The 25,884-nt window shown below is 40.4% G+C and overlaps 1 protein-coding gene across 1 annotated transcript in view; it reads left to right on the top strand.

The window, feature by feature from the left end:
- The window catches only part of COL28A1 (collagen type XXVIII alpha 1 chain), a 152,170-nt gene that overhangs the window by 106,369 nt on the left and 19,917 nt on the right, over positions 1-25,884 (top strand). The window contains exons 27-29 of the mRNA XM_058568763.1: positions 21,044-21,112; positions 21,660-21,740; positions 21,830-21,865. Of these exons, the coding sequence (XP_058424746.1) occupies positions 21,044-21,112; positions 21,660-21,740; positions 21,830-21,865 (186 nt within the window). The remainder of the gene's footprint in view (positions 1-21,043; positions 21,113-21,659; positions 21,741-21,829; positions 21,866-25,884) is intronic.

The raw sequence follows: 25,884 nt of genomic DNA, 5'->3' as shown, positions 1-25,884 counted from the left end.
AGTTTATATACAAGTTTTTAAATCAGATCTTCTGTCTGCTCAAAATTAAGAATACTGACTGCAATATTCAGTCCTGGCTAGTTCTACAACATTTTATTTTGGCAATTCATTCAATAAGTGTTTATTAAGCATATGTAAATATGCCACAGAGCCTCTATCCTAGATGCTTGGGATATATTATAAGGAAAAGAGACAAATATTCCTGCCTTTATGGAAATTGCATTCTATTGGCAATAAATATAATAAATAAATAAGTTATATAGTATGTTTCAAGATGAAAACTGCTATGAAAAAAAAAAGGAGAGCAGGATAAGGAGGATGGAGGGGTGTGATGAAGTTTTAAGTGGGATGGCCTCATGAGAAGATGACGTTTGAGCACAGACCTGAAGGAGATGAGAGAGGGAGCCTTGTGGATTTCTGGGGAAAAAGCATTCCAGGCAGAGAGAAGAGCTCGTGCAAAGGCCCTGTGGTGGCAGAAGGGTGCCTGGCACATTCAAAGAAGAGCAAAGAGACCTGTGTAGCTGGATATGAGGTCAGGGAGGTAACAGCAGTGAAGCTGTAGGAGGGCCAACTGACATATAGCCATATGGCCCTTGTAGGGACTTTGTCTTTTATTCAGAGTGAAGTGGGGAGCTATTTTCTGGGTTTGAACCAGCAGCGTGATATGGTCTGACTTACTTTTTAAAAGAATAGCTGTGACTGCCGGGCTGAGAATAGACTGTAGCAGGACCAGGATTGAACTAAGGAGGCTATTTAGGAATCCAGGCAATTACAAATGGCATTTGAAAAATCTAAGTTTTATAATCTAGTTCACATAAATTTAACTCCCTAGGAGTGGCCTATGTCTGAAAGCAGAAACATGTAATAGAAAACATTCTGACAAAATTGATGCCAGATATATAAATCCTATTGCAAATCTACCACTGAATTTCAAGGCTTTTAAACCGTACTGACCTGTATTTTATATCTGGACTGTGCACAAAAATCCTAACCCTAGATACATGTTTGCATTATGCATTTGGAGAGAACAAAGGTGGAATTTTCTTCTCTCCTCTCGCCTTTCTCCCTTTCCTCCCTTTTTCTCACTTCTCAATCTATGATAATTGTATGCTGAGACATTATAGGTGAAATTATGAGTCTTAGGACATATATGTGACAGGAGTACCCCTTGTTGTTACCTGACTTCCCTGCCACAGTCCAGTAAAACAGGTATCTGTCTTGGTTTGGCCATTAGAAAACATTCTGGAGTACTTCTTAACAAACTAAACCCTCACCAATAATAAAGATGTAGATGTGAATATATTATCCAAAATCTATTTTATAATTTTAAAAATCTTTATGTATTTAAATATCAAGAAAATAAATCTAAAGAGTTTTTAACACGTGCCCAAATAGATCAGCTTCAAAAATTAGCAAGTCTCCATATGATCTGGGTACCCAATCTTAAATCTTCTCAACCCCTCGGCTCTCAAAGATCTAGTCATACTGAAAGTCTTTCAGTTCCCTGTGAAAGCGATGCTCCCTGGACCCAGTGCTTTTGCATATGCTGTTCCCTCTTCTTGGAGAGATCCCTTTCACCTCCCACCCCTCACTTCAACAGGCTCACTTTTACTTATATCTCAGGGCACCTGTTAGGTAGCACTTCCTCCAGAGGCCTTCCCTGTCTCCTTAAACCTGGGTTCCCTTGTGTTTCCATGGTACACTGAACACCCACCATCACAGCACTTCTCACATTATATTGTAAGTGCTTGTTTTCTTGTCTAACCACCAGACTGTGAGATATGTGAGATAGCAGATGTGTTGTGTGGGGTTTTTTGGTACCCTGAGCACCTTTGTGTATCTATACATGGCACACATTAGGTATCCAGTAGAAAACGAATGAGTCCTGTCTTCCTTAATATTCATCATCTTGCCTATCTTCCAAAGCGTTCAGTCAACAAATATGAATCAGCAGCTGCCATGTGCCAGGCACTGAGCTAAGTGCTGTGGATAGAAGTGACTATGATGGTTAAGGCACCTATGCATGGGGATTAGATTCTATAGTTTCCATCTACATTCTCTTATATCCATTTAGTCAGGAAAAAAAAGACCAAAACATACAGTGGAGAAGAAGAAAATAGGGACCTGTGAATTGGGTCTGTTGGCTCTTTACCTTATGAAGTATAAGATGACTTTGCTTAATATTTTGACTTGATAGTTATTTCACTCACAGTCAGAACTGCACGTCTACGTAGTCTGATTCTCTAAACAGCTTTATAAAGCAATTTTCTTTCAATCTGAGACATCTGCTACATACATTCTGTCATAGCTATCTGAGTAGTAGAATGTGTTTGTGTTGAAAGTATTGGTTAAAGAGTGGAATATGAGATGGGACTGGGAACTAGTAAGACTGAATCCATGTATCACACACCAAAATAAGCCCATTCCTTCTGAGCCGTAGAATACATGTATTTATAATTTATCACTTCTCGTTGCATAAGATAATGGCATTGCAACCAGCCTTGAAAAGAAGCAGCAAAATGTCCTCAAGTTTAACCCTGATTACTTTGCTGATGAAATCAGGAACCAGAACTAAATCCTAATAATGTCAGCCAATGTGGAAAACAGTTTCCCAGAGTAAACAGCTGTATTCGTGGTAGATTCTAAAGTATAAATTAAAGGAACAAAAGACTCAGGGTAACGCTTCTTATACTGGAAGCATCCCTTTTACCACCTGCTTGTGCCTATTTTGTCAAAAACATTCCCTTATTGACCAGGTTCTTTGTCCGTCTTCACTCTGCATTCCTAGCCTTTGACATTCCATGCTGCATGTTAAAAAGTGGGGTAGAAACTCAGGTGGTGGGTAGGAGGAATTTTGGGGTTCTTAATTAGGGATTTGGGATAAGAACCCATGCCTGGCATACTCAAGGAACATCGGTGACAGGATGACTGGAATGCAATGAGCCACGAGGTGAGATGAGAATCCACTGGAGGGCTTTGCGTAGAGGGTTAACCTAACATAAATCATGTTTTGAAAGGATGGCTCTAGCAGCGTGTGGTAAATAGACTGTGGGTGTACAAAGACAAATAAAGGGTTGAGATAGGAAGGTATCACCAAAGTGCAGGTGAGAGATGGTGGTGGTTTAGTCCAGGGTGGTATTGGTGGAAATGGTAAGGGGTGCTTGGATTCTGGATTGGATGTGGGGTGTAAGACAAAGGAGTGAAGGATAGCTATGATTTTTGGCCTGAACAACTGGAAGGATGGAGCTGCCATTTTCAGAGATGGGATAGATTATAGGAAAATGGGGATGGGTAGATGTGGAAGAAATCAGTTCACATAATCTGAAATTTAGATTTGGACACGTACAGCTCCAGCAGAGCTATTAAGTAGGTATTTGGGGATAGAAATCTAGAGTTAGGGGTAGAGATCAATACAGGAAATATAAATTGGATTTACAATATATAGATAGTATTTAAAGTCTTGAGAGTGGATGAGAACATGTGGGGAGTGAATGTATACAGAGAAAAGAAGAGATCCAAGGACTGGGCCCTGGGGCCTCCAGCATTTGGATGATGAAGAGGATACAGCAAAGGAGACTGACCAGTAGTAGCCAGTATGGTAAAGAACCAAGAAGAAGTGGTTTCTGGAAGCCAAGTGAAGAAGTGTTTCAAGAAGGAAGGGATAATCAACTATTTTTGAGGTTGCTAATTGGATAAGAGCTAAAAGGTGATCATTAGATTTGACAGCATGGAAGTCACTGGTGACCTTGACAAGAGCTATGTGTACGCACACGCACACACACACACACACACACACACATTCATGCGTACATGCACACATACAGAGAGAGAATAAAACATGGAAAAAATCTTTACAATTGATGAAACTGGGTAAAGGGAATATGGGAAATATTTGTATTATTATTGCAATTTTCTATACGTTTGAAATTATTTTAAAATAAAAGTTTAAAAAAGAGATAATGGTGAGACAGGAAGTGAAGACAGAGCATACAGGCACTTTTGAAAAAGGGAACATAGAAATGGAGTGATATGTGTGATTAAGGAAGTTTTTTTTTAAAGATGAGAGATACTATGATATGTTGTATGCTGATGGGAAAGACATATTAACAAGGAAACATTCATGATGCCAAAGATAAAGGAGTTCATGCCCTTGATCTTTTGAATTAGAAGGGGCTTCTACTAATTCCCCTTCCATCCAACACAAGAATCTATTCTACAACATTCTAAGGGGCATCTGGTCATCCAGATTCTACTTGGACACCCCAGGGAATTGAAGTTTTTGTCCTTTCTTGTGTGTTTTCCAGTCACCTTGTCACAAATTCAAGAAGCTTTTTTGTTTAAAATGAACATAATGCATACTTGTATCAAATCCAAATATCTCATAATTATGCAAAGCTGTGAAACTCTCCCTCTTTCCCCTTCAGTCCTACTCTGTAGAGGTTGCCACTGTTTGCGGTTTGGTAGGTAGCTTCCATGTTTTCGACTATATTCGTAAAAACACACATAAACAGCACAACAGCCTTTAAAATCATTCTATACATAATTTCCCCAACTCCTTGCCCAGTTAATAGAGCATGAATGGCCCTCCAAATCAATACAGTTATGTGTCGCTTAATGATAGGGACGGATTATGAGAAATACATCATTAGGGACTTTGTCATTGTGCAGACATCATAGAGTATACTGAAGGGGAATAAAACTTGCCACCTCAAAATGTGTCTCTTTAACAGAAGGGTTACTTCAGGCTGATTGCTTTTAAGAAACAAAAGACTCAACAAGTTTTTCTTGTTACTTCCCCCTTAACTGACTAAAAGAATTCAGATAAAAAAAAAACTTGTCTCAGGATGCAAGCTATCATCTTAGCATAACATGAACAGGTGGTAGGCAGGGAAGAACCTAGAAAAGCCTATTTGTTGGGCTCCCCTCTGTGTTCTTCTGTTTCTGTGTGGCCAAACACTTGTTTTGCAAATGTTTGCCCCTTTTCACCTACCTGTGAATTGCTTTCCTTCCCTTTGAAGTTCCTGACCCTTCCCACCCCCAACATCTTCTTTTGTCTTTAGCTGAGGATGGTATTTAAGGTGAGGGCTTTGGCCATTTTGGTGAGTTGCTTGGTTTTCCTTGGTTTCTCCCATGCATATATGTTATTAAACTTGTGTTTGTTTTTCTCCTGTTAATCTGTCTCATGCCAATTTATTCTTAGACCAGCCAGAAGAACCTAGAAGGCCAGAGGAAAATTTCTTCCTCCCCTACGGTACTTACACAAACCTAGATGGTATAGCCTACTACACATTGAGGCTATATGGGACTAATTTTATGGGACCACCTTCACATATGCAGTCCACCCTTGACGGAAACATCTTTATGTGGCACATGACTGTACATAAAGATTTACTATACATATATATATATTTTTTGTGTGTGAGGAAGATCAGCTCTAAGCTAACATCCATGCCAATTCCCCTCTTTCTGCTGAGGAAGACTGGCCCTGGGCTAACATCTGTGCCCATCTTCCTCTGCTTTATATGGGACGCCGCCACAGCATGGCCTGACAAGCGGTGCATCAGTGCACGCCCCGGATCCGAACCTGGGCTGCCAGCAGCGGAGTGTGTGCACTTAACTGCTGCGCCATGGGGCCAGCCCCTAGATTTACTATATTTTTTTAAACAGCTATGTAGTAGTCCGTTACATGGATGTGACAATTTATTTATATATTTCCCTTCCTTAAATAATGCTGCAGAGAACATTTTTGTATTTTCCCCATACTTGTATCTCCATTTCATTGTTTTGAAAGGCTTACTCTATAATTGGTAGATTTTCTTTCTTTCTATTCAACTGAAATCTGCCTACCTGTGAATTTTTCTGCTGCTGCCAAGCCTCTGATGTGGTTTTCTATTTCACTTTGAGCATGAGTCTAGGCTTATAAAAGTTTGTGAATACAATTTCATAATACATATATTTGTCTCTTTTACTGTTCAACTTTAACTCAGGTGTTTTCTTGGTTTGTCCTTGAAGCAAGAATGATGCAATGAAAATCTGAGTTAACTTTTTTACTAACTGAATTTTCCTGAGAGGTATGTTTTTGTAGGAAACTCTGACTTTGTGGATCTTTTCACATAGTTTCATTCTGTTTCTTGGCCTCAGATACGCCAACCACATCCGTGTATTCTGTGGTATAGCAAGGCCACCCTCAGGCTGTCATTAAGTAGTTTATGAAGAGAGTCTAGAATAGTTTTGTAGGGAAAAACCAAGAGAAAATTTTCCATATATGAGTAAGCTCTACCTCTCTGAAATTGGCATCTGAATTTTCAGGAATAGTTCCTATTAAGTTGGAAGCGATGAGAAAGGAAAACAGGGCATATAAATGAATGAAGTTGAGGACTGCCTATAGGAAGAATTAACCACAAGGCTCTATCATACTTTCACTTTTTTTCAGTTTTTATTAATGTAATTTTCTTTATTTTATTTAAAAAATACTCTTGGATATATTTATCATTTCCATTGTTTTAAAAAAAATCATTATTGTCAGCTATAGTTTTAATTTTTTTATTGTGGTAAGAACACTTAACATGAGATCTACCCACTTAACAAATGTTTAAGTGTACAATACAATATCATTAACTATAGGTGTTGTGTTGTATAGCAGATCTCTAGACCTATTCATCTCGAATAACTGAGACTACACTCATTGAACAACATCTCATTTCCTCCTCCTAGCCCCAGGCAACTACCTTCTACTCTGCTTCTATGAGTTTGACTATTTTAGTTATCTCATATGAGTGCAATCATGCAGTATTTGTCCTTCTGTGGCTGGCTTGTGTCACTTAGCACTCCTATTTTCATTGCAGCACTATTCACAATAGCCAAGATATGGAAACAACATAAAAGCCCATTGAGGGATGAATGGATTAAGAAGATGTGGTATATACACACAATCAGATGTTATTCCTCCCCAAAAAAGAAGGAAACTCTGCCATATGCGCCAACATGGATCAACCTGTAGGACATTATGCTAAGTGAAATAAGCCTCTCATACTTTTACTTAAAGAATTCATAGGACTTTATAAATATTACTTCTTTAATCCCCACAGCATATCCAGAAAAAGAAAAGTAGAAAAGCTAATACTGTGAATCCTCTGGTGAAAGACATTCTCTGAGAGAATAATTCATTGTTAGTCCTTTTCGTGCTTTCAATTTCTGGTAGAGAATAACCAGTTTATAGAATCTGCCGTCTTTCAGTAGTTATAAGCCTTTTTAACAGGTGATAAAACTAGGAGAACAATACAGAGGCGTATGTTCTGTAATTCATATCTCAAATATAAGAGTTTAAAAGCAGCATATTTCCATTGTGGCTTTTTGATGTCAGTGTCAACAGTGCCTCCAGAATTTCTCCATGGGAGGGACAGCAACCTAAGAGCCAGGGTGGCCGGAGGCCTGATCCGGGAGAGTGTTGACATAGCCAGCACTCTGCTTACAGTGGGTTGGCAGTCATGGTGTGGTGGAAGGAGATCACGTACTACACAAGTTAACAGGTCTTATCACACCCACTGACAGGAAATAATTTAGGACTCAGGGAAGACCCGGCTGAACGTCACACTGGTATATTCTTTTTGATATAATTAAACATGTAACCTATAGTCTAAACAAGTTTCCCTTTCCCCAGAATCATTTGGTGATGATATAAACTGAACATCATTTTTTACCTGCCTTCACACCAAAAAGTGTGACAGTCAAGACACATTCATTCTGACAGCTGGAGCTGCTATCTTCTGCTTATGTATAAGCTACTTGCTGTATTTGGCTGTTCATCTTAACAGAAAAGACTCTCACTATACATTTCTTCTTGGTGTTTCTGAAGTCTATGCACTGAGGCTAGTTAACTCTAACTAGAATCTTCCCTTTGGCTACATGCCCAAGGAAGCATGGCTTATATATTTTGGTATATTTCAGATTTCTTGGTTTACACCTCATGAATATTGTTTGGCTTTTCTATTCCTTTTTCTTTATGGCGTTTATCCCAGGGGATTTGGACAAGAGGGGAGCACCAGCTTTACAAGGAAGTAGTTACTTGTTTATGTGAGATGATGGAGTGCTGGAGTGGTCTGGGCCCAATCACTAGTTCAAAGACAATAATTGAATATCTGCTATGTGCCAGGCCCTGGGCTAGACACTAGGGATAAATTGATACCTAACATATGGCCAGAAAGCATGGGGAAACTAGAACTAGATCTATATGAATGAAGGTTAAGATGAGATGAAGCCTGCAGAGACACAGGCTGGCAAAACAGGCAGAGCTAGACTGTGAAGGGCCTTTACGGTCTAGCTGAAGAGCTTCAGCTAGAGCCTATCAATCAGCGGTTCTCAAAGTGTGCCGCCCCCCTCCCCCAGCTCTATCAGCATTGTCTAGGAACCTGTTAGAAATGCAAGTTCTTGGGCCCCACCTAGACCTAATGAATCGATAGCTCTGACGGTGGAGCCAGTAGTATTTGTTTTAACAAACTCTACAGATATTTCTGATATACGTCAAAGTCTGAGAGCCACTGCTCTGATGATAGAGAGCCCAGGAAGGATTTATTTATTTTAAAAGATCCAGTTTTATGGTGATATAGTCCGCATACCATACAAGTCACCTGTTTAAAGTATACAATTTCATGATTTTTAGTATTTTCACAGAGTTGTGCAACTATCAATACAACCTAATTTTAGGGCATTGCTATCATCCCCAAAAGAAGCCCGTATCCCATAGCAGTCGCTCCCCATTCCTTTCCCACCCAAACTCTAGCCCCTGGTAACCACTAATCTACTTTCTGTCTCCATGGACTTGCCCATTCTAGACCTTTCATATGAATGGAATCACGCTATATGTGGTCTTTTGTGGCTGGCTTCTTTCACTTAGCATAACGTTTTCAAGGGTCATCCATGTTGTGTAAGAACTTTCTTTTTATGGCCAAATAATGTTCCATTGTATGGATATACTGTATTTTGTTTATCTATTTGTTCATTGATGAGCATCTGGGATGTTTCCACTTTTCGGCTATTATAAATAATGCTGTTATGAATATCCTTGTGTAAGTTTTTGTGTGAACATATGTTTTCATTTCTCTTGGGTAGTACCGTGTCCTTTTTAAAGACAGGAATGACCTGGCCAGCTGAGTGTTGTGGTGTATTACAGCTTGGGGCAGTGCTTCTCATTCTTCTGCCTCCACACCATTCACATGTCCAGAACACTCCATTGGCAACTGTTCTCACCATTCCCTTTTTATTTTTATTTTTTGTTTTGTTTTTGTTTTTGGCGAGGAAGATTAGCCCTGAGCTAACATCCATTGCCAGTCTTCCTCTATTTTATATGTGGGATGCCTCCACAGCATGGCTGATGCGTGGTGTAAATCTGTGCCCACGCCTGGGATCCGAACCCACGAACCTGAGCCACCGAAGAGAAGCATGCGGAATCACTTGGCCACGAGGCTAGCCCCCACTGTTCCCTTTTTAGATAGTGGTGTGGGAGTAGGCAGTGGGCTGTATAGTTGGAAATGTCCTCCTCCCCTTGCATTCAGAGGGTGTCCTGTAGCATCTCCTCCTCCTGCCCCACATTTGAGAATCTCTGGTGTAGATGGCTATGTGCTGAAGTAAAGGCATGGATTAAGAAGCTATTGTAATAATTTAGTACACAGGTGATGTGGATCTGACCCAGGACAAGTTTAGAAGCGATAGATTTGTTGCTTCTGAATCATTATCCTTAGTGACTCCTAGCCTTCTTCCACCACTCTCCAACTACACTTTGAAGGCAAAGTCATGCATTGAATAACCGTCCCTCTGGTGTGAAATATTATTTTTCAAAATTGCTTTCTGTCCTGAAGGGAGAAAAGCCACAGAAGAGCACTGTTTCCCAGAGAACTATCTTTTCCTGCAAACGCAAAGCCACCCTGGGCACTGTTCATGGCCTCCTCATTTTAATGTTAGAATTTTCACTTTGTGACACTTGAAATACAAATGATTTCTGAGCCAAATTATTTTTTGATAATTTAATGCAAATGCTCTGTGTTGTGGTCTGATCTGCTAAAAGCGGGAGAAATGATAACATTAGTATCCGTGTTAGTTTCTCTTGGATACTGTAACAGATTACCACAAATGTAGTGGCTTAATACAACACTGATATATTCTTTGGCAGTTCTGGAGCCCAGAAGTCTAAAATGAATTTTATGGGGTACCTCAGAAGGTAAAAAGACAAATAACATGAAGTGCCTCTATTTAGGGAGTTTAAGATAAGTAGGACGGAAAGGATGGGAGCTTCCAAACCTGTTAGGAGACACATGCTACAAGAGAGGTGTAGTTTATGTGGGGTCTTACCCTCGGCTGGCGTGAGAGTGGGTTAAGGAAGACTTCATGGATGTGTTTGGTGGGCTGGGACCTGCCCATAGATAAGACGAGGGTGTTCAGGGAAGACAGAGAAGGTCAGAACACAAACAGAATCTCAAGCTTGGGAGACTGGGAGGTGAATGAAGAAGGGAAATGCTGGAAGCCAAGCAGATGTGTCTGAGTAGGATTCTGTATTTGGTGGATTTTGTTCTGAAATGGCTAGCAGGTGGAAAGGTCTAGAAAGCAGATATAAAGTTAGGCCTGGAGCTTAGAGACTGGGATGAGGCTGGTGATTAGAGAATTGGAGATTTTCTAATGCCATGGATGTAGACAAGATGGCTAAGGATGGTATAAAAGTATAGCTAAGGGACTCTGGCAGACATCTACCTTGAGGGCACAGAGAACACCAGAGAGACACTGGAGCTGTGAAAAACAAACCGACAACCAACCAAACAAACCGCTAGATACTCGGGAGGAAAACCAAGAGACTGCACTGTGCAGATGGCTAGCAAAGGGAGCATTCGAGTCCCTGTCTCCTGCAGAGGCAACTGTCATAAAGCTAACCCTGTCTCTGTGTATTTATCATTTGTGCTGCAAGTATATTAAAACACCATGCAAGATTTTCATGAAATTTGGCAGGTTTTACAGAAGGCTATCTAGGCAGGAGAAGTTAGTGTATGCAACTGAGTCCAGCTAATAAAGCCCCGCGAAGCCATGATGGTCTTTGCGTTATGACCTATCAATGTATTTACTTCTAGCATTTACACTAAGGACAATCTTATTATTGGAAAATGGGACTAAATTCTGTGAATCAGATAGAAAATCATAACAGTGAGCACATTTGTCCACAAAGCAATCAAACAGTCCCGTTAAGTGGCTTGACTTTTACTGAGATTATCTGTAAATATTCATGTGCTAATTGTTCAATCACCTTAACATCTGCTAGTGGATATAAACAGAAAAGTGGAAGCAGGGACTAAAAGTTTAAGAAAAATGATTGGGGGAAAATATGCCCAAATTGAGCACATTTGGCTATGACTGTTGTTAGCTGAGCAAGGCCAATTCAGACATTTAAATTGGTCAGATTCTTTTTGATAACTCTTGGTAGCCTCTGGAGATTAGAAGTTGATAAGAGTTACCTGCTTCCTCCTGGACCACCTTGCTATCAGGTGGCATGTTTCAATTAAAGCAAGTTTCAGACAGAATTCTACCCTATGTTCAGCAACTTATTAACAAGAAGGCACAAAAACATGTACTGAAAGCTTCATCCAAGTTCCAATTTTCTGTCTTTTCTTTTTTTGTGAGGAAGATTATCCCTGAGCTAATATCTGTGCCAATCTTCCTCCATTTTGTATGTGGGATGCCGCCACAGCATCGTTTGATGAGCAGTATGTAGATCCGCACCTGGGATCCGAACCCGCTAACAGAGCACGTGAACTTAACCACTACACCACCGGGCCAGCCCCAATTCTCTGTCTTTTTAAGCACATTGACAAGCACTTTGCATAAAATGATCACTCTGAGGCAACTACAACAATATTCTCATGACAGGACCAATTAACCTTTTGGTCAGATCAGGTGAAGGGATTCTTCACTATGGGATGAGGGTGGGAGGCATCTGTTCTCAATGAGTTGTAGAATTAGGATGCTCTACCACAAGTGTTTTGCTGGTGGGCTCACCTGGCTCTTACACTCCATTCATGCGTGGGGTGAGTTTCCAGTACAGCATTTCTAGCTACCACATGTCTTGAATAACCCTATTTCCCCAAGGATAAATTGTATCTATCATCCCTCTGGAGCAAATTCAGATAATAATAGTTGAAGCACATGTCTCTGAAGTGTGGACTACTGATTATGGTATTTCAAATGTTAATTCAGCACACCTAGAGCGTAAATTAAATTAATTTGCACATACACACATCCATGATACTGTCTAATCCAAATTAAAGAAAAAATTACAGAAACTATAAATTACAGAAACTATAATGATTATCTTACTTTTTGCATGAATAGGGGAAAAGCCACTGTGGTAGGCTGAATAATGGCCCACAAAGATGCCCATGTCCTAATCCCTAGAATTTGTGAATATTACCTTATACGGCAGAAGGAACTTTGCAGATGTGATTAAGTTAAGCATTGTGAGATGGGGAGATTATCCTGGATTATCTGAGTGAGCCCTAAATGTAATTATGAGGGTCCTTATAAGATGGAAGCAGAAGGAGAATAGACTACAGAAGAGGCGATGTGATGATGGAAACAGAGATGATGGGGTGGAGGAAGATGGAGAAGGGGCCACAAACTAAAGAACCACTAGATGCTGACCACGGGTGACCACTAGAAGCTGAAAAAGTCAAGGAAGCAGATACTCCCCTCAGAGCCTCCAGGGGAAACCAGCCCTGCCAACACCTTGACTTTAGCCCAGTGAAACTGATTTTGGACTTCTGACTTCCAGAATAGTAAAAGAACAAATTTATCTTGTTTTAAGCCACTTAATTTGTGGCAATTCATTACAGCAGTGATAGGAAATGAATATAGCCATCAATATTAATCTCATGAGAATTTTGGCCCAGCTTGTGGAAGTTTCCATAGGAGCTGTTTTGAAAACCCTTGCTGTACATGGCTGATGGTTCTTGGGTTATTAAAGAAGACCCTGCACTGAGGGCCCTGGAGAGGAAGAGAGGAACAAGTGGTGCAGGTTTTAAACCATTTTTAGGAACAGACTCAAAATCAGCCCCCGAATCTGTAAAAAGCAAACTATTTCCCTGACTTTCACCGGACGCAATGGGACTAGATCACCATTTGAATAGAAATAAAATATAATAAAGCCATGTTGTTTTTCCATTAAACCCATTAGGACTGTATTCTTGCCAGGTACCAGGTGAGCCAGGGCTGCACTCCAGCAAAAGGCTCATCTGATAACAGCTAATTTACTCATTGATTCTATTCCTAACCAAACAGACTGCTTCATTGAACAAGCATTAGGCTGTCTTAGTCCCCATTAGAAAATGTTAACATATCAAAATGGGACGTTAAGTTAGAGGAATTCATTTCCACAAAGGAAAGGATTTTAAGAAACTGGAAGCTCTTGATTGTCAGGTTTGAGATGGGGAAACTGCCTGGCTTCTGCACTATCCCAAGATAGACGTGAGGAATGAAAATCAGCAAAGCCTTTGGAGGAACTGTCAGCTTCACATTTGAGAGAGAGAATTACTGTTCCAAGCATTTCTGTGAAATCAGATAACAATACAAAGTGACATGGAAGAATTGCAAAAGCTTCAGTTTTATCATTTATATACTTGCTCCCAGGGTTATTATAGAAATTAAATAAGAACGTGTCTAGCTCTATTATTACCTAGTTCAGTCCTTTGCACATAGGCACACAATAAATGGCAGTTGCTAGTTACAGCAGGAGATTGTTGTGATCAGAACTTCAGGGAGAAGGAGAAAAATGCCAAAATGCCAGACCATTGGGTTGTTCTAGGGGTCTCTGGATAACTGCCTTCTATCTACATGCACTCCATATGTACTCCATAGGCCACTAGGAAGATATCATTTTCCTTCTAAAGTGAACTAGCTGTGCCCACAAAGCATAAGAAAATAATCCCTTTCAATACAGAGTGGTTCCTGGATTCCGGGCCAAATACTAGATGACTATTCAGGCAGGCCAGCACATCTTGCTAACTTTGCCATTTACCCACTAAGTCAACATCTTAATACAATACTTGTTTCTTTCTTCAAGCTGGCAGAAGGCCACTTGAATAAACTTTTGTTACTGCCCAACATGGGGCCTTCTGCTTGCCACAAGACATGCCAATAGTCAAGAGGGAAGGTGATAGGAGAAAAAGGACTTTTTTATTACAGCTTGCTAGCAAGAGGGAAGATGGCCGACTCATGTCCAAACGAACCATCTTAAGGGGGCACAATCTTACAGCAGTTATATAGGCCATTGTGTTATTGGGGAGGGGGTTAGGAATGTTGACCTTCTGGTGTTACAGACTGGGAGTGCCACACCAGATCTTTCAGTTTTCACTGATGATGGCTATCAGCATAGATTCTGTGTTCAGGGGTCATCACATTCCTAAGGAACTCAAAAAAACAAAGTTATCATCTTATTGTAGCTGGAAGGTACATGCACAAGCAGAGGTCGTAAAATCTACAGAGCAGTTAGATCTCCTGGAGGGTGCATATCCAGCTGGGTTAGTTTGTCAGAGGTCATTCAAAGTTACAATAGAGTTTTTCTTTTCTACCATATGGCTTCCCTCATGTCAACCTTGTCTTGAGCTGGTATCACTTTTACTCTCCACTTTGAAAATTTATAATTCCCCTAGTTCCTAATTAGCAATACTCTAATCACCATCAGAAAGGAGGAAAGACAAACAAGAAGAGAGGCAGAGGAAAGAATGATAAATTGATTTATTCTAGGATGTTTTGGGGGCCACTCCAAAGTGATGGGGATGGGTTTAGACTTTTAATAGGGTTGCATGATTGCATCCCAGCAAAGAAAATTAGATATCAAAGTAAAACGCTTCCTCTTCCCATAGCTTCTACAGCAAGTGCTCTTAACCTAGAGTGTTCTGATTGACTATGACCAAAGGTTAGCCACAGGTTGCCTTTGTTTTCAATATGTAACCAGGCTTCTGCAATTTATCAGACAGGACCACAAATCTTGACAGAGGAGAAATCCAAGATTCTGGTTGAGCTGGAAATACTGGGGATTGGATTCCTTTTATCATTATTGACTTTAGCCCTTTTTTTTCTAGCAAGAAATAGAAATTGAGAAGGAAAAAAGTAGCTCGACAGTAAAATGAAAAGGGTGTAAAGATAAAATGGTTAAGTGTTTTCACTGAAGTGAGCCTGGGTTTGAGCCAAAATCCCACTTAGGTATCATAGTTGGGTTTTTTCTCTTACCTTCCACATTTCAGTCTGAGGCAATGAGCAAGTGCTGAAATCCTAGAACAATTAAAATTTGCCCCCTAGTAGTGGACTTCCTAGTACTCTTTTGTAAATGTGAAATAAATATCTCTATGTTCTAAATCACTCTCTCCGTTATTACCTATGAGATGGTGGAGGAAACTTTGGAGGCATTAACTCGAGCAGGAAGGGAAGGTGGTAGCCAAGCGTTCCCTTTCTTGTGCTCCAATGGATCCCACGTCTTCTGTGAGCATTTACATCATTCCTATGCAGGTAAAGTCACAGTGTAGTGGGAGGTAACCAACATCAGGCTTATAGATAGGCTGTGTCCAAGTGGGACAATGCTACTGCTGGTTTAAAAGGTTGAAGTGAACTTGGCATGAATGTAAATCCTGGAGAAACAGGTTTCCGGTAACCTTGCAGGCCTCCTGAATTCAAAGAGCCGAAGTTGTCTTTGGGTGGGGACAAATCCATACCTGTGGCTTTGCTTTAGGTCTCCTGGTTCTTTTAGCCTATGGGTTCCCAAACTTTGGGTAGTAAAGTACCTGTATACTCATATGCTTCATCTCCTACAACATTGGTAGATGGTATCTTTTTGCCACAATTCAGTCCATTCATTCATTCATTTCAGATATTATTTTAACTTTTATTTTGAAATAATTCAGACTTATAAAAAGGTAGCAAAGGTAGTACAAAGAATTAATTCCCATACACCCTTTATCCAGATTCCCTAAATATTAACATTACCACATTTGCTGTATCAAATGCTGTGTGTGTGTCTGTATACACGCACATTATTATTTTTCTAAAAATAACACTTGAGAGTAAGTTGCAGATACAGTATCCCCTAACTACTTCAGTATTTTTCATACAAACACGTTCTCTTACATAACACAGTGAAATTATAAACATCGGAAAATTATCATTGATAAACTACTATTTACTCTATAGACCTTATTCATTTTGCCAAGTGTTCCATTAATTCTTTTAATTTTTAAAAGGAATTTTTTTATTCTTTAGTAAACGATTATTTATATACAGAAAAAGTTATCCTTATAAGTGTACAGTTCTATGAGTTATAGCAAATGCACAGGAGGCCTCTAATGGTCTGGGCTGAGGATCGCTTCTGACCCTCCCCAAGCAGTAGGGCATCTCTAATAGTCTGGGGCCCAGGATTCATTCCTGCCAGTGTTCTCTTTCCTTCTCCCAGCTGCCATGGGTCATCATCTGTGCCCTACGGTACCAGTGTTTGCTGTACTTCCCTCAGCAGCTTAAGACTTTTGTCCCATAGGAGGCTTCATGCCTTTTCCCAGGGGGACTGCTGCCTTCCTCCCCTAGGCCTGCACCACTAGGGAAGCTTCGGGACTCACCTTGTCCTGTCTTTCTTGAAGAGCCTGTGAGTGGGTGTGAATTCCCCTTGTGCCCGAAGCTCCTAGGGTTCTATCCTGTCACGCTAGCTCACACTAAACCTTCAGCAATTTGTTAAGAATTTTAGCTGAATTCTTCTTACCAGCTTGCATGACATCGGGTATCTCCAGCAGGTAAGTGCCCATGTCTTGTTTCTCCTTGGAGGATCATGTGTTTCCTTAGATTTTGAGTTAGCTGGTAGCCCTGCAACCACAGCTCTATGATGGATTCGAGGAACGTTGTGATTTCGGAGATTAGTTAGCATTTTTTGCTGTTGTTTTATGAATAAAAACAGCCTTTTCTAGTTTTCTGCACTCTAAGTGGAAGCCAGACATCCATTTTATATTTTTTGATCATCTATGAATTTGATATTTTTTCTTACTGCACCCTACTGAGAAAACATTTGGAAAGAAAAACTGTTGTTTCCTGACATATCAGTAATGCAAAAACAAAAACAAAAACAAAAAAACCTGTTAAAATATTCAGGTAGTTGTGCATCATCCTCAGAAATTTCTCTCCCAGAGAATAAGAAATCATCTGAAAGACTAAAACGATCACATCTTTAACAGGGCAAATCTAAGAGTGAGATACAGTAGTTAAGAAGCTGGCCTTGAAATTTGGATTTAATTATGCCTTCAGAGAGACAGGTTCTTTCCTGCAGTTGCTTCTGACCCACGCTGAAATAATTGTCTGTCATTTTCCTGAGACTTATAAGGAAAAACATTTGACAGGACACCATTCACCTCCGCCAAGCTGAGGCACGGACTTACTTGCTAAAGGCTTTTAGCCAGATAGTCTGAATGTTATAGGAAGCCTCCAAATATTTTGAAGGGAAACTGGTGATTAAAAAGAAAAAAATTACCTTTATTGTAGGGAAAACCAGCTGCTTGGAATAGCTGCAGTGTTAACAATTATATATAAAATGTCTACGATTGAAGTAATACAAATAAATTCCTGAACACGGAGCTGATCCTGACATGATAATTGGCTACTCTAAGGTTCTTCCCTCAGGGCACTGCAATGAAGCCACAGTAGCTTTAACTTTGTTAGGAAATTGTGTCATTTCCTAAAGGCAGCTAGTTAGTCATAAATATTTATTGGAGATCTTCTATATTAGCTGCCATAGACATCTGAAAGGTTTTAAAAGAAATGATTAGTTTGAATAGTTGTAAGAAAGTTCTTTCTGGACCCACTTTGTCTAAATGTATAATTCCCAGTGGTAATTCACCGTTGCCTCACAGTCTCAGCTCCTTTGTTTTCCACACTGTTCTGTCCTTTGGGGTTAGGACAAAGCCAACTATAGATTACCTTTTATTCTTCTCCCATGAACCTTTCATGTCTCTCACACCTGGCTATGAACCCACCTGACCCCCCAACTCAGGTACCAATAGTCTCAAGCATCTCCTTGACAACCCAAAACTACGTTTCTACCAGGTATCTGGTTGAATGAAGATGTGCTCATTCACCTCCACAAAAAAATCTGAGAAAACTAATTTATGCTAAAGTGTCATTTACTGGTATATCTTTCCTAAGAGGATACCTTTCTTATAATTTTTGTTTTTTATTTTCTTTTTAATTATAACAGAGAATGGCAGAATCCCAGGCAGGTATCTTCCCACTGTCCTTCATATCACTCTGTGGGCTGACCACCTAGTCTGTACGTAGGCAGATGCTTCTATCCTTCATATTCAAGATGAGGCTGCAGATCCACTCTTAGTAGAGCATGTTTTCCAGTAAGTGGAATGAGGTTAGTCTGTATTATACACCTTCCCACCTATTCCTCTTCATTGCACCTGAGTTAGCAGTGCTGTCTTTGGAAACAGAACAGAGTTTTCTCCTCTCCTTTCTCCTGCTTGGAATCTCCAGCTTGGAATCTGAGTGTTGGTTTACTGTTTTGGGCTTGTTTAACTGGCACCAATCCCTATCCAGGATTCTGGGGCTCCCAATACCACTAGGTTTCCTGGTGGGAAAAGACTCTTCTCTCCTGACTGTAAACTGAATAAAGAAGACCAATGATCCCTGCCTGTCTCCTCTAACCAACTAAGCTCTATTAGGGGTCCCTCCTTCTTCAGAGGTGAGTCTCCTCGGTTGGGCCTGAGACATCTGTGCACAACACTGCATAAACATTCACTGTGGGCCCGCTGTACTATGGCATTGTGCTTGGCTCAAGAGTTACCAGGGTGAAAAAGACATGCAGTGAATGAGTTCTCTGCAATCTGACTTGTAAGGAACTTGTTCTAAGTCCTCTAGAGTTGAGTTGAGGAGGCAAAACCGTAACCCTATACTTGCTATCCATTTAGAAATACAACATGGCAGAAACGAAAAGGACCTGAGTTCAGCCAAGCCAGTCTGCTGTGAGAGGCTAGGGATGGGTGCGAGAAGAATTGAGCCCTTGCCTTCAATAAGAGAATCTCCACTTGTATTCATTTTATTTTGCATCCTTCTGTATAAGATTTGTTTTAATGAAAGGGTTCCCTCCTAGGGATGCAAGAGTGCAAAGATATATAAAAGAATATTAATTGAAGCATTATATATAATAGGGAAATATTGGAAACAAGCTAAATGTCCATCATTAGGATAATGGATAAATTGTAGTCTAGTTATTTAGTGGAATACTGCACAACAGAGAAAATTAACAAACTAGAACTACATATATGTACACAGATAAATTTCAAATATATAATGTTGAGATTTAAAAATACAAATTGGATGCATAAATATATCACTTATTTGAAGTTTAAAATATTAAAAACAATATTGTGCATTGTTTTAGAATATATAATTTGTAGTTAAAGCAGAAAAACATGGATATGAGTCATGCATATCAATTTCAGAAAGAGGTTTCCTCTCTCCTTAGGAGAATGGGATTGGGTACCTTGGGGGTTTCAGTGTTATCTGTGCTATTTCATTTTTTTGTGTGGTGGTATACAGGTGAGTGTTTGTCTTTTTTTGTATAAATTTTGTAAGTCTGAAATATTTCATTATAACACTTTAAAAAAAAAGTGTTCAGTTGATTTAAAAAAAGCTTGCAAGACAATGAGCTAGGAAAGAGGGCTCATGAATGCTGATGCTCAAAGTTACGATGGTCTCCGAGCAAGCTTCTGTGGCCCCTTCCAGGAGTGACCTTCTAAGGCCCATCCTGTCGTCCGGAGTACTGGCACTCAAGCCTTAGCAACCCTATGGCAAAACGCATATTTTACCCTGCCCCCATCCTTGATTCTCATTTAGTCTGTCTGAGGTGTTTATTAAGCACACCAGTGATTCTAGCGGGTGTGGTCAGGATACCTTTGAGAAAGATGCTAAAGGTATGCAAATCAAATCCCAGGAGCTCATGGTTCTTCAAACCTTTGCCACAGTCTCATTGCTAATGATGATCTAGAGTTAAGTAGGGGTTGTGTATAGGATCCAAGCAACATTGGTACTATGACTTTGTACACTTGTTAGGGATTATTCCTGTTTAAGGCTCAACATCATGAAAACCCTTTAAACCTGTGTGGTTTTGGGACTGGGGGGTGGACGTGGAGGGTGGGCAGGAGATGATGTTAAGATATGGTGGGGAAAGTTAAAAACAAGTCCTGAAATGAAAACATTTTTATTTTCTGACTTAAGGAGGTAGTAAATTTAGAAATAGATTCATGCTGCTACAAATTATCAAGGATGGAACTAAGAGTGTATGGTAAATTGTATACACATCTCCTTGGTGTTAATTGGGGAGAGATGCTGTTATATCCTCTTTTCCTCTGGTATTAAGATAATACATGCTTGGGCCGGCCCCGTGGCTTAGCGGTTAAGTGCGCGCGCTCCGCTGCTGGCGGCCCGGGTTCGGATCCTGGGTGCGCACCGACGCACTGCTTCTCTGGCCATGCTGAGGCCGTGTCCCACATACAGCAACTAGAAGGATGTGCAGCTATGACATACAACTATCTACTGGGGCTTTGGGGGAAAAAAATAAATAAATAAAATTATTAAAAAAAAAACAGATAATACATGCTTTTAACACATCAAAAAATATACAAAAATGTAAAGAAGATTATAAAAATCACCATTAATATCACAAATGAAATAACAGCTGTTTGTTATTTGTGAACTGGTTGATATTGTGTTCACAGTTTGAAATTGGCCAAGGTGGGAGTATTTACACCACAGAAATAGGCACATGCTATCAACCAGCTCCCTCACTTCCACCCCAGAGTCAGTAGCTAAACTTTTACAAGCAAAGCACTGAGCCCATCTGACATATGTATATTCCCCCCCCAAATTTAGATAATGCTATAATGCAGTTTTGAAACTGCAAGTATATATCTGACCCCCAAAATATCCTGAGTTGTCTTAGAAAATTAACAGGAACATCTCTTTCTCGTATTGTATACAGGGGGAACAAGGACCTCAAGGCTTTCCAGGGCCAAAGGGCGCAACAGGCCATGGCCTCCCAGGCGAGAAGGTAAGTATTTCAGGACCTTAGAGAAATGCTTAGGTTTAGGATCTCAGTAGCTTAACTTGAACTTTGGAAGAGCTCTCATATACTCATCACTCTTCTCCTTACAGCTCACAGAGGAGAGAAATCTATTTGAAAGTGGATCCTTATGCATTTCGTTTCCTAACTACAAACATGCTTACTTTATAAAATCTTCTCTTCATTCTCGAAAGCCAGTTGATAAAGGAATAAATCCTTACAACATACCATGTAGAAGATATGAGATAACTCAGGTGTAAAATTATATAATAGTTGCATTTCCCAAAGGCAGTGAGCTGATCAGATGGTATCTCAAGAGCACTTTAGCTTGAGATCTCTGGTTCACCAGGAATTAGATTATGGTACCTGGGGGGAATGTAAATAAAGTGCCCCCCATTTTTTTTTCCTATAGTGTATTTGTATCAACAAGATCCACAGGTCTTCAAGAGATACCAGCTGCAAATAAATCAAAGAGTTTTTCTTATTTGGCTTTAATATTCACATTCTAAGCTTACCTTTTCACTATATGATAAAGGGAGAGCATGGAGAACGGGGCGATGTGGGAAAGAAAGGCGAGAGAGGGGAAGTTGGAGAGCCTGGATCTCCAGGAAAACAGGCAAGAAGTGATTTTTAAAATCTTACTGTAATTTCATACATTAACTAGTTCCAACCTATATTGACTGTTACTCTTCTTCCACTAAGTAGGGGTTACAAGGACCAAAAGGAGACCTAGGACTTACAGTGAGTATCAGTCCTGGAGGGTAATGGAGGGTTGTGCTTGCAAAATTATCACATTCATGTGTTAGCTTTAGAAGTATGAATTCTTCCCACGCAGCGTTCCGGTTGCTATGTAAATGCCAGCACTGCTACAAGCCCAGGGTTGACTTAGATGCGCGAGGTCATTGACTCTGAATTTGAGGGGGGAATAACACCAGGCAACCCTTATCTGGCCTCGTGGTGGAGATGTGACTACTCCCCTCTGATTCCTGGTAGTAACGGTAACAAGGAGATGAGCTGTTTAAAAGAAGCCAAATGACTATTTATTTCACACGATCCTTCATATTTCAGAATGGGGGCTCTTTTTTCCTGAATTAATGCCTTTAGGAAGTGCTCTGAGAAGAACAGCAATCACAGAATTGGAAGTGTTTTTATGCACTCATTCACTTATTCAACAAATACTTTTGAAACATCTACAAACTTTTCGCTGTTCTTCTCTCTACACCATTGTAAACAAAAAGCTGACTCTTTAAAGTCCCACAGGGTGGGAAAGTTCTAGAATTTTTATAGCAAAGTCTAATTCTTCCTTTCTGATTTGAAGGCACTATGTCTCCTGGAGTGGAGAAGAAACAGGGACCTTCTCTTTTTTCCCTATTAGCTTTTTTGGTGGGTCATGGTCTGGGGATGCTGATCCTATGTACTGTGCTAGGCAAATCCAGGTGTGAGGGGGTGGGATTCAGGTGATGAAGGTGAGAGCTGTGAGCTGGGCATGTGACAAACAGAACTGCACATGGTCTTTATGGCCCATTTGATTTTTCTCTTTGTTCTTCCCCACCACAAGCCTGACCTTCCCCCACCACCAGATGCCTGGTGGATGAAGCAGCTACATATGCAGCAATTCCTCCCCAAAAGTATCAAGGGAGAGTGTATGTAAAATGCCCAGAGGAATGTTCCCCATAAGCTTATACCCTCCCTCCTATCCCAACATGGAGAGTGGGACTGATTTCCTTCATCCATTCATTTGTTCATTCATTTCACCAACAGTTACTGGGCATGTACTGTGGGTCAGGCTCTGAGACAGGCACTGGGAGAATAGTAGAAAATAAGAGAGAAAATAGTAGAAAATAATAGTAGAAAATAAAATATGTCTCTGGACCCAAGGAGCTCACAGCCCAGTAGGGAAAAGGACAAGCAAAGGGTGTTCACCTACCATTTGATAAATTCTATAATAGAAGTGGGTATGTGGGTCCAGAGCAGACAAAATGATGTGTGATGATGTTTGGGAGCAAGATAGGCTTTTATCTCTTGAGCAGAAGGTTTTTAACCCAACGACAGAGTACTTAGAAATGGGGATACCATTTTGCTGACCTTGACTTTCTAGATTCTAGAAAAAGGGACTAGCAGGAAGCGGAGAGTGAAAGAAAAGAGAATTCACATTAAATGAAAATCTAGTATGTGACGGGCAGTGTGTTAGGCTCCTTCCTATCAGTAGCATCCTTACCCGGTACTGCTGGTTACCCAGGGGCATGCTTCAGAGGCCCCACTGTGGACCTCTAGTCCTTCTCTAGCTGCACCCCTTCCTCTGGGTGAGGAGTCCTTTGGGCCAAGGGAAGCAACCGCCCTGAGCACATGCCTCCTTTATACCACACTCTAGATACACAGGATTCCAGAATTGCCTGCCCAAATGGCCCCAAGTTTGGAGAGCTGACAGCACTGGCCTGCATGCATGGGCCCACCCAAGAGGTGGCCAAGGGGCAGGAAGTGAGGACTGGGTTCACCACATGAATGCTGGCCAAGGTCCCATGTAGCGTAGGACTGGTGGAGATGGGATGCGATGAGAAGGGGACAGGCTGTAGGTTACAACTCTCTCTTATCCAAGACTCCACATTAATCCACCTAACAGCTCCACGAGGCAGATAGTGTTATCTCCACTTCAATGAAGGCATGCTGAGTCAGACAGAAAGCTTGAGCACTATTCCTGAAGTCATCTAGCTAGCAAGTAACAGAGCCCTTAGAGCCCGAGTTGGCTTGTCTGATGTCAAATCCAGGCTACTCCCCCATGAATGCTATTATTGGAAGACCTCTTTCCTCTCCCCACCCCCATTCTCTCCCTGATCAAATATATTCCTAAACAGCTGTCAGTCGCAGATTCATTCCAGACTAACAAACTTCTCTGTTAAGAGGCAAATACCATTGATGGAGTTCAATGTTTTAATAATTCACCCCAAATTGCTTCACAAAGACTGTTTCTCCACCTGTCCTTTAAATGTTAGCACTTCTCAGCATCTACTCTCAATATTTTCTTTTCTGTTTTCAAACTCTCAGGGAGAGACAGCCATTAAAGGCAAGGGAGATGTATAGTTTGACAAGGCTAATTTAATATCACAGTAAAGTTGTATGGACAATAAAAAATATTGTTTTCATAATATAAACATAGAAGAGAACATGTTTAACAAATGGGAGCGGGGGGCACACTGGTTATAAAAAGACTGAGAAGCCCTGCTCTACACATCTCATCTGCCATCCCTGTTTCAACAGCCAACTGTACACTGGCATTTCTTAAATCTGCCTCCAGCTCGATCTGTTCTCCTGAGCCCCAGACCTTACATCCTACTGCCCACTGGACATCTCCAGCTGGATGTCCCATAGATGCATTGATCTCAGCCAGGCCCAAGCTGAACCCAACGATCTTCATTAGCTCCCAACCTGCCTCTATTCCATTCCTCCCTATCTCAGAGAGTGCACCATCATCATTTGCCTTCTCCTAGACTCCTTCTTTCCCTCACCCTTTCCTCCGATTACTCACCAACCCCCTTCATCTCCCTCTGAAATGTCCCTCCAGGCCAGTCCTTCCTATCCGTCACTACTACTGCAGCTTTCTGGTGTCATTTTCTTTGCCTGAACTATTTAGGAACCTCAAACCTCTCCATTGGCTGCCACTATCACCTTTCTTACTTAAAGTGTGATCATATCACTTCTCTGCTTAGGGACCATGTGTCTTCTCACTGCCCACGATAAAGTCCACATTCTTCAAGATGACGCCAAGGGCTTCTAGAGTTCATCTGTCTTCCACATTTCCTGTCATTCTTTCTGCCATGTACTGAGTCATAAGTTTACTCAGGGACTGTAATGCAATGTGCTCTGTGTACTTTGTCCCTGCCTGGAAGTCTCCTCCTCCTCCTCCCCACACCCTACCCCAATCTGGTCAGAATCTACCTCCCTGGACCACAGCCTCACCCCAACTCTCCCACCCCTGGAACTCCCAGCAGATCAACATGGTTCCTTGGCTCCAATCCAAAAGTGTAGCACTTACAAAAATATTTGTTTGTCTTCTTCTTATTAGACTGTGAATCCTTTAAGGGATATAAATTTGATGCCTTCATCATTGGCACCGAGTAGCCAAAGTAGTCATTCAGCAATTTTAGTGGAAAGAATGAAACTATTCTGGTCACTTAAAAGCAAAGAATATGAAGAAAAGATTGATATATATGACTACTTAAAGCATTTTAGATTTGGTTATGCCATAAAAGCACATTAAAAAGAATTAATATACAACCTTGATATATAAATTGGTCTTATAAGCCAATAAAAGACAAACATTCTAATAGGAAAAATGGACAAAGGACATACAAAGACTATGCACAAGAGAATACACTTGGAAATACGCATATAAAATAAAATTTAGCCTCACAAATAATTTAATACATGTAATTTAAAACAATGAGATATTTTTCTCTATCAAATGGCAAAGATTATATAATAATAACCAGTATCATGTGTCTAAAATAAAATAGATTCTCTTATATACTGCTGTTAGAGGTGTCAGTAACTATAACCTTTCTGAAGGACAGTTTGGAAATATGTATCAAGCCTTAAAATGACCATTCATTTGGCATCAGTAACCAAGTTTTTCAGAATACTTAATAATGTGGGAAATTAATTATGATATAATGTTAAGTGAAAAACTATAGTCATAAAACTTGGTGTATAGTATTTTCTCCACTTGTACAAAATCAAACATAAATATAAAAATACATACATTT

This window comes from Diceros bicornis, chromosome 3 (assembly GCF_020826845.1).
Source record: "Diceros bicornis minor isolate mBicDic1 chromosome 3, mDicBic1.mat.cur, whole genome shotgun sequence".
NCBI classification, from domain to species: domain Eukaryota; kingdom Metazoa; phylum Chordata; class Mammalia; order Perissodactyla; family Rhinocerotidae; genus Diceros; species Diceros bicornis.
This window is presented reverse-complemented; position numbering and strand designations above follow the sequence as displayed.